We start from the raw sequence: 10,000 nt of genomic DNA, 5'->3' as shown, positions 1-10,000 counted from the left end.
CTGATACGCCATAGCAAATGCTCCAACTAAAAATAAAAGCGCTAGTGAAACTCAAATCCAAATCTCCATATCGACAAGGATAGGCATAGAGCTTAAGTAAGATATGTGCATAATACAGGTATCCAAGTTTAAACTAAACTATAGTAAAAATTGCTTATCTTGTCAGGCAGCTGACGCTGTTCAGCAAGTTTATCATTTGAAATGTCCTCCGTCAGCCTTGCATTTGTCATGTTTTCTTATCCATATCAAACCTTTTATAGCTCCAGTACGGAGACTCTGGGTTTTTGACAAACAAATAATTGTTCTTTCGGTGCGCGTATGCTATATAAGCTTTTGTTTCTCTGAAATTGAGCATTTTGGATTGAACAATTTGCTTATAGTGAAAGAAAAAACAAACTTCAGACGTCGACACCGCGCGAAAATTTACCGCACGCGCACGAACGTCGTCGACTTTACTGTGAATATCGTAGATTCAGATTTCTACAGGACGTCGACGCGGGACTATAACGTGACTCAAAGGCGCCGTCATGCGAACGTCGCCGATTCGTAAGCTCCCTATTATCCTGCTCGTGACGTGCAATCAAAATGGTTGATCAACCGTCACCAGGCGGATGACGATAATTTCAATACTCTGGAGAGTACCAAATCTGCCGAGGGGGTAGGAAGGGACGACTTTCCCATTGGCGCAAGAACCTGGACCCTTGCTCGCATCCCGGCTGGAAATCCTGGTTCGAGATCCTAGTTTGGATCCTGATTCGAAGTTTAGGTACCCTCGCCAGAATTGCCAGTAATCTATTGGTTAGTTTAATTTTCTTCAAATTAGAAACTCTTCATTGTGAATTTTTTTATTAAACTCTGTCCTTCAAATTAATATCTTCTTGGGCTTGTTCTTTTTAGGTGAAAAGATCTCGAGGCGCAATCTCTCGTGACCATACCGCTGATCATTATGTACTCAAGGCTTATTTTATTACTTTTCTCTATGTGTTCTGCTACTTTTGCAACAAGTAGCAACAGTACTCCGGTGAGCAGATGACATTGAAACTTGAATACTCAAAATCATTAATTTGCAGAAAATGTCAAGCAGGATAGCCATGAATAAGCTCGAATCAGTGCAAAAAGAAAGAAAATGAAATGTTCGTTTGTCTTATTAGTCGGTCATGGAACCACAATAATTCATAAGAACAATCATCTTACTAGGGTACAAAACTGCTCTGAACTGGCAGGAAAATACAGACACCTCGTACCCTTGAGCCTACTGCGTATGCACAAAAAAACTTGTCACAGGAGAACCACTGAATTCATTCAAAATATGAAACAGTAATAGCAATTTGTTATATTTGAGAGGAGGTTTTCGTTACCTTTGCTTGACAACTTGCTTTCAGAGTACACGGCGACGGGAGTCTGTGGAGAGTCAGAACGACGATGAATTGGTTAATGTTTTTAAGTTTCAGGATTTAAAAAATTCAGGATGATGGTAATCAACAATACCTTTTAGATGTCATTTTTCTTCGGCATTTATACAAAGCCGGCAAGAAATTTCAACCCAACTTTGTTTGAGACTGGCGTTTTTTTCGCTGACCAGTTCTTGATTTTCATGCATCCTTTTAAATTTCTCTTCTTTCTTTTTATTCTCTGTGTGATCAGCAGTCATTGTGTTATCGTGGACCACCCGGAAATAATGGCGTGAATGGAGCACCAGGTACGAATGGCATCCCGGGACATCCTGGGGTACCTGGCCGTGATGGACGTGATGGAGCTAAGGGAGATCTGGGCAGCCCCGGCCAAAAAGGATCGCCGGGGGAAAGTTGCGATTGTGCAACACCAGCGCTGTCTTCACATATGAACTGGAAAGAGTGCACTTGGAAGAAAGAGGACGACAAGGATTCGGGAGAGATTTATGTAAGGGATTTCAGCAAAAGCTTAGTTTGTAAAATTGCGTAATTAAACAAGGGCATGGCCTTTTATTACTTCCAATAATTTACTGTCGGTTGCTAGTGTCATTGATGATTTTACTTTTCCGAAGAACATGAATGATGCTGTGAGATATCTGCCATAGGTTATTCTACTCTGATTTAGTTAAAGTAAATTGCATAGTTACATGGTCATACGCATCTGATAGAAACCCATTGTCCACTTGACACCTGCAATGGATTAGCCGACGCGTGGGAAAGATGACTTGACTTAAAACCAATGTATCTTTAGCAATTATTCCATTCGCGCTTGTTGGATATGGAGACGGTAAATAGCCAACGAGGTGAGAAGCGCCGAGTTGGCTATAACCAGTCTCATATCCAACAAGCGCGAATGGAATAATTGTTTCATTAAACTTTCATTTAATTCTGATCGCTTGGACTCTTGGACATTAAAGCCAAATTTTATTGAATTACTCAGCTTGGCAGCAATTGACGCAGTTTCGATATTAGGTCATAATACGGTATATGAGCAGATAACCAAGTTTCATTGTAAAGCGCTTTAGAATATTCTATAGTTTAAGCGCTACATAAATTTATATATATTACTATTATTATATTTGAGTGAACCAATCAGAAAGCTAGAAACGCGACATCCGACATGTTATCATGATTATGCCGAAATTCCAGACTCTACAAAACAGTGAGATCGGGTCCTTTTCCTACTCGTTTTCAACAAACGATGGAGGTGGAAGAGGCAACCACGCTTTTTTAGTGGCCAAATGGCTACGTCTAGCAAGTTCTAGATTGTTCCTCTCAGAAGGAGAGTTCCTGTGATGGAACGCTATGAACGTAGCGTTTGTATTTATTTACATTTCACTTGTAATCAATCAATTTTAGTGGAAACTTTGTCATGGAATTCGGGCAACTCCATGGGTGTTTAATTCTGTTAAGGAGAATTCCAAACAATCTGGGTCCCACTTCAGGCCTCGCAGTCTACTTCTCCGCAAAGTCAACATATGCTTAAATTTTAACTTCGTATAAATTTGTTCCTTTATCGTGTAAAATAATCATTTTAATTTGCTACCATGTAGTACAAATATATGGCTAAATGCAACGTTTTCTTTAGTCCGGCTTTATTCCTCTTCTCAACAGCACTGTGAATTTATTAAAAATCACACCGACACTGCACTTCGCGTGTTCTTTGCTGGCAACCTCAGGATCTACAACTGTAACTACTGTTGCAGCCGTTGGTATTTCACTTTCAATGGCGCTGAATGCGGAGTCCCGGGACCTATTGAAGGTGCATTTTACATGCAAACTGGCCAAAATCCCACGAAAAATCTGCATCGTCACCGCCATATTGAGGGTCACTGCAACAACATTCATAAAGGAAAGGTGCGCGTGGGATTCTGGGTTGGGAGCTGCAACACAGGTCAGAATAATGCTGACGCATCCACAGGTTGGGTAACAATGTCCCGGATCTTTATTGAAGAGGTGGCCAAAGCTCAGCAGTAAACAGTAGTCACAATAAATTTATACCTCAACTTTAAGAGGTCAAGATACTGCAAGAAAGAGGGCAGTTAATTCTTTTTTGCCTGGGGTTGTAATTATAATAATAAAGACGAGTAAAATGTAGGTAAAATGGGTCAAGATTCCGATCATTCAGTTTAAGACAATGTGTTCTGCGAAGCAAGAGTCATTTCAAATTCACTTCAAATAAAAACATGCATATGTTTTGGAAATGCGGGTAATAAACGAAATGGAGAAGTGATCCTCGCACTTATTTGGATAATAAAATTAAGATACCTGAAAAATATAAGTGGTGTCGACGGGATTCGAACTCTTGAACTCTGCGATGCCGACGCAAAGCTCTACTAACTGAGCTATGAAGCCACTGACTCATTTGAGAGCCTGTCAACATGTTGGGCTCGTGTGTTCCTATAAAAAGACTCAATGGATAAAATAAATATATTTAGCATATACTAAAACAGTGGATAGCGTTGAACGCACGCGCTGATTGGCTACTCAAACTCCGGGTATCCTTTGCTATTCACCTGCGTGCAATTCGCGCGGAATTTGCGCTCGAAAATGTCGTAATGTTTACAGGAATAAATGAGTTAAATCATCTTTTTGTGCTATATTATCTCACTGTTTTAGTATATACTAAAACAACTGTTCACCTCAGTGTCGGTGGCTAGTGATGGATATTTACCTCGCCGCGTCGCAGCTCGGTATCTTCGGTAAATATCCATCCCAAGCCACCTCTACTTCGGTGAATAGTTGTTAACTATTATTTTATTTATCGAGTCCTTTGACGGGAGCACTGATGAGCTCAATAAACTGACCTGCTCCCAACTGAGAGGCGTCATATCTCAATTGGGAAAAAATTGCACCAGCATCACAGACGCCGTGGTGTCAATTCCCGTTGAAACCATCTGAATTTTTTAGGTGTCTATAAGCCGCGGCTACACGAGCGAGTTTTTGCTCGCGCCGGTGATGCGATTTTTATCAGATTTCGTCGCGTCGCCTGCGCGCCAGGGTGGCTATACTTGTGGCAAATTTTTGCGACAAATTGAAGGCCGCGCAAATCGCAAACTTCAAGAGACCTGGGCACTATAAACAGACATTCCTACTTTAATTTCATTGGCTAAATAGTGTTAAGTCGCGTCGCAAGCGCGGGCAAAAAATTGCAGGGTGTCTACACGGGCAATTATCTCTGCGATTTTGTCGCGAAAGTTTCAACTCTGGCGACTTTTTTCTTGCGAATTTTTCACCTGTCGCGTCGCCAGTTCAAGGGTGGCTACACGTGCGATTTTCATCTCGCGCTGGCGACGCGACAAAGTTTGAAAAAATCGCATCACCAGCGCGAGCAAAAAATCGCTCATGTAGCTGCGGCATAAGGGACAATTGCTGAAATTGTCCAGATAAATGTGTGGAACACTTCAGTCTCTATTTGGTTGGCTGAATCACTCATGTAAAAAATATTGAATAAGAAACAGTAGTTAAAATCTGTTTGTTTCTCTCTTTCTCCTTTATACTAAATTCCCCGTCATCCATTTTCCAATCGCAATCGTTTTGCCCTGCACAACTAATCAGGCTTCGTATGTCACCATATGCATGCTGATTGCTTCATATTATTTAATAATAAACAAAAATAAACTAAAACTACTCGACTATAACTGTAAACTACACTATATTAAAAAGCTGCTTTGCGTGAATACCTTATAGAGCTTTGCTGATTTCGCGTTTGAACGACCTGAGGGATTCTGCGCACCTAGCCTCATAAGGAAGGCGATTCCACAGTGTGGCGCCACTATAACTAAAACTATTTTTGTATTAATTTGTGAGTGGCAATCTAACATTAAGTTTGTTCTCGGAGTCCCTCAAAATTGTAGCTTGTATTTCGTTCAGAAAATTTTGATGCTAAATAGTCCGGAGATAACCCATGTAGGCATTTGAATACCATGGTGGCCTTTTGTATGTTTCGCTGGCGATCAAGATTTTTTCCACCCCAGGATTTCCAGCAATTGGCCAGCATTAACGTCATAATTAGAGAAGGTTGAAACGCGGGCTGCTCTATTCTGCAATTTTTGCAGCTTGTCTTGTAAAGAAACCCCACAGGTTCTCCAAACAGTACTACAGTAGTCAAAGTGAGGTTGTATTAAAGCTTGGTACCAGGTGCCTAACACGTTTCATGGCACCAATTCCAGAAGCGATCTTTTTGGTTAGTTTTTCAATTAGGCAATTTCAGCTGAGTTTTTCATCAATTGTTATACCAAATTATTTCGTAGCTGCAGCCTGTTTCACCCGAGTACCGTCCATTAAGATAGAAGGGGAAGCACCAATGGCCTCCAGCCTTTGGCCATAAGTTTGTTAACCAAATATGCACATTCAATAGGTCCTCACTAAGACATGAAACCAGCACCATCACTAGTTAGAGAAAACAATTCATGATTTGTCCAAATGCCATTGGTTGAGCAATTTTTGCCTAACAAATTCCTAGAACAGGCTATGGAATCTTAACAAAAGAAAAGTGTTTCCAAGGAAGCAAAAGTACATCCATTTCCCCGCGGTCGCGGCAAAAAAAAGATAAGTTTCTAATCTTTTTCAACGCTGGAAAACCAATCTCACATACATTAACCTAATAAGTTAGACATGAGTGATTCGGATTTGCGAACTTCCGAAATGAGGGTACACTGTTCTCTCTTGGTTTGTATTATTAACCGACCCAGAATATCCGAAAAGTAGAAGCGGAGAGCTTTCATTTTACGAGCCTGAATTAGGACCTGTGCGTTAATTGACTTGAAAACTGAGCTTGCGGAATCCCACGGAATTACTTACACAATGATACACCATGCCCGTTTGTGCTCTTCCCCCCGGTATTGACCCAAAATGATGAACTATGAGCTCCTAAACAGAACCTCACCGTTATAGACCTAATGCACGACTATTTTAAGTGATATGGAATATATACCGCTGACCATCATGTACTCAACGCTTATTTTATTACTTTTCTGTTTGTGCTCTGCTACTCTTGCAACAAGCAGCAACAGTACTCCGGTGAGTAGATGACATTGAAACTTGAATACCGTATTTACCCGATTAAACACCGCGGTGTTTATTAAATTGGAGTCCATGTCCGATGCGGCGTTTATTCAAGGATGGCGATCATTCGAGGGCGGCGTTTACTTCAAAATCATATTTCCTAAATCACTGACAACAATTACCGTAGATAGTTTGTAAATATTACTTAAATCAAGAACACGTTAAAGGTTCCAATGGGTCGCATTTTTGCTGAGATAGAATCGTAATTGTCTGTCTTATGATCAACGTTAAGAGAATTAAACGCGACTTGTTTTTTTTTCTCAGAATCCTCGAATAAACGCCGCATTCTTCTGATTGGGTGCGGCGTCTATTCGAAGGTGGCGTTTATTGGTACTTTCCTTCCATCTGCAGCGTTCAATCGAAGGCGGCGTTTAATCGATTAAAAAACGATGGTCAAAATCATTCATTTGTAGAAAATGTCAGGATAACCATTTTATTATCTCTGTTAGCGTTAACGCATCTCATACCAGTCCCGATAACTTTTCGGGCCCGGAAAGCCATTTGTGAAACTGACAACCGCTTGTTTTGGAAAGCCGATCTTTTGACATGTTTTCAAGGTAACAAAAATAAAAATTACTGTGAAGTTTGACGACTTAAATCCTCCCCGTTCTTGAGATACAAAGGGAATTGTGACACCCGAAAATGGCCCGTAAAGTTTCGGGACCTTCGAGAAACGGGCCCCAGGTCAGGAACCCTTCAAGGAGAGCCTTTATCACCGATAGAAGGCCTTGGAGTCAATCCCTTCCCGAATACTTTTATTTATAGAACGCTTCCCTTGGGAGATTTAGCACTCCCACTGTTTTAAAAAGCCAATCGAAACAGAGCTTTATTTCATAGGTACTGAGATTTATCCACGAAAATCATAGTGAATAAAATTCGCACTGATTCTAAATGTAGCCAATCAGGAACACGAACGATGAAATTTCACTAGTGATGAATGAACTTATCGAATGGAACGTCATCCGACAGCCGTTGCACAAAAACCGCGCGCTTTGAAAAATGGCCGAGGGAAGATTTGCATCTGTTTACTCAGTTGAGGTATTTATTTTAGATCAAGAAATGCCGCTCAAAAAACTGAACGAGATGTACAATTGCTTGACAAACTTTTGAAAACGAAGGTCGAAGACAGGAAATTGGAAGTTGTTCCAGCGGTAGAGCTGAATGAATACTGAATACATCAACCAATTTATCATCTCCGTCCGCACTAAACACTGCAATGAATACGAGCCGACCTCTCGTTCGAAGTTTAGTGGCTAGCTTGGAACGACAACTGAAGAAAAAGGGCTATTCCCCAAGCATAACAAACGACCTGGTCCGGGTTGCTCGAAGCATGGTTATATAGCGTCAACCAGCGTTAAAAACCATGGTTACCTATAGGTTTTGATATCTCTTAACCAACGGTTAGCGCTAATTAACCAGGCTTCGAGCAAACGGCCCCAGGTATTGAGAAAACCAGAGACGTTCTTTAGTCCAAACAAAAACCACTAAAGATTGAAGCAAGGAAAGGGAAATAAACCCAAAGCACCGGTAGCTTTGACAAGCGACGAACTAAAAACACTCTTCACTTTGGAATACTTTGGAATTTATATCTGAAACACAGTAAGTGTTGTAAAGTTTATTAAATAAATTGTCGGTTGCGCGATTTCAAACCATTGTTTATTGCTTTCATCGCCCCACTCCATTTAATTTGTGCGAAATAAATTAATTTGTCCATCAAACACTACCACGAAAAAAAGCCTCGATACCTATGAAATAAACAGTCACATTACAGCATGGAGAATGCTTTGTACGATTTTTATTCACTCATTGTTTCGTATCAGAAAACTCACTCGTTCGCTGCGCTGATTCATTCGTTTTCTGATACTACTCAACTCGTGAATAAAAATCGTACGCGCGCATTTTCAATGAAGTAATCTCTATATATCAGCGTCGAGGGAAAATGATAGTTTTAGCAGGAAAAAACCTGTTTCTAAAAACAAATTTACTCGGGAAAGGGTTGACTCAAAGAATTAGCGGAGATGAGGTTCCCCTTGATAAGCTCCTGACCAGGGGGCCCGTTTCTCGAAAGTCCCGAAACTTTACGGGCCATTTTCGGGTGTCACAATTCCCTTTGAATCTCAAAAACGGAGAGGACTTAAGTTGTCAAACTTCACAGTCATTTTTCTTTTTTTTTTACCTTGAAAACATGTTAAAAGATATGCTCTGCAAAACAAGCGGTTGGCAGTTTCGCAAACGCCTTTTCGGGACTTTTGAGAAACGGGCCCCATGCAGGTTCAATCTTAAATTTTACGACTAACTCGCATCAGCACAAAAGAAACGAAAATGGAATGTTGGCCTGGTGTATTAGTCGGTCATGGAACCAGAATAATTCATAATAACAAAACAAATTTAAATTTATCTTGCAAGAGTTCAAAACTGTGCTGAACTGACAGAAAAATACTGGAACCTCGCCTTGAGCCTACTGCGCATGCACAAGAAAATTGTCACAGGAGAACCACTGAATTTATTCGAAACATGGAACATTCGAAAGGCGCTGATTACAGTAATAGCCATTTGATATATTTGAGAGGACGTTTTCGTTTTCGTTTTCGTAACCGTTGCTTGACAACCAGTCTTCCTCGCTTTCAGAGTATACTGTGAAAGAGGCCTGAGGATGGGCAGAAATTATGAAACGGTTAATGTTTTGACTATCGATTTCAGGATAAAAAATAAATCAATCAAGTTGATGGTAATCAATAATATCTTTTAGATGTCATTTTGGTTCGGCTTCAATACCCATACAAGGCTAGGAAGAAATTTCAACCCAACTTTGTTGGAGACAGACGGTTTTCCGCTTAAGAGCTGTAGAGTTTTTAATTTTCATAAATTATTTTAACTTTTCTTTCCTTGCTTTTTATTCTCCACGTGATCAGCAGTCATTGTGTTATCGTGGACCACCCGGAAATAATGGCGTGAATGGAGCACCAGGTACGAATGGCATCCCGGGACATCCTGGGGTACCTGGCCGTGATGGACGTGATGGAGCTAAAGGAGATCTGGGCAGCCCCGGCCAAAAAGGATCGCCGGGAAAAAGTTACGATTGTGCAACACCAGCGCTGTCTTCACATATGAACTGGAAAGAATGCACTTGGAAGAAAGAGGACGGCAAGGATTCGGGCGAGATTTATGTAAGGGATTTCAGAAAATGTTTGATTACTTAATTAGAAGACTTTAATGCCGATTGCTCGGTGATGTGCTACAGACCAACCATGGTGTACAATTTCATGGATGATTTTACTTCTCCGAAGAACATTTTTGATGCTCTGAGATATCTGCCCCAGATTAATCTAGTCTGATTTTTTTAAGGAAATTGCGTAGTGACATGGTCATAGGCTTCTGACAGAGGCCCATTGTCCCCTTGACACCTGCAATGGATTAGCCGACGCGTGGTAAAGATGACTTGACTTAAACCAGTGTATATTTAACAATTATTCCATTCGCGT

The 10,000-nt window shown here is 40.7% G+C and overlaps 1 protein-coding gene across 3 annotated transcripts in view; it reads left to right on the top strand.

Moving 5' to 3' along the window:
- Positions 1-10,000, top strand: part of LOC138021616 (collagen triple helix repeat-containing protein 1-like) — a 12,664-nt gene that overhangs the window by 1,473 nt on the left and 1,191 nt on the right. The window contains exons 2-6 of one of the 3 annotated variants that reach the window (XM_068868526.1): positions 898-1,021; positions 1,645-1,899; positions 3,066-3,308; positions 9,431-9,685; positions 9,864-10,000. The exon at positions 9,864-10,000 is cut by the window's right edge and continues 355 nt beyond it. In XM_068868526.1, the coding sequence (XP_068724627.1) occupies positions 947-1,021; positions 1,645-1,899; positions 3,066-3,308; positions 9,431-9,685; positions 9,864-9,875 (840 nt within the window). In that variant the 5' untranslated portion in view covers positions 898-946 and the 3' untranslated portion in view covers positions 9,876-10,000. Of the gene's footprint in view, positions 1-897; positions 1,022-1,644; positions 1,900-3,065; positions 3,309-9,430 lie in introns of all 3 variants that reach the window. The other 2 variants (XM_068868525.1, XM_068868524.1) reach the window with 2 other exon arrangements.

This window comes from Montipora capricornis, chromosome 10 (assembly GCF_036669925.1).
Source record: "Montipora capricornis isolate CH-2021 chromosome 10, ASM3666992v2, whole genome shotgun sequence".
Lineage (NCBI taxonomy): Eukaryota > Metazoa > Cnidaria > Anthozoa > Scleractinia > Acroporidae > Montipora > Montipora capricornis.
The sequence above is the reverse complement of the archived record's forward strand: the minus strand, read 5'-3'. Positions and strand labels throughout refer to the sequence as shown.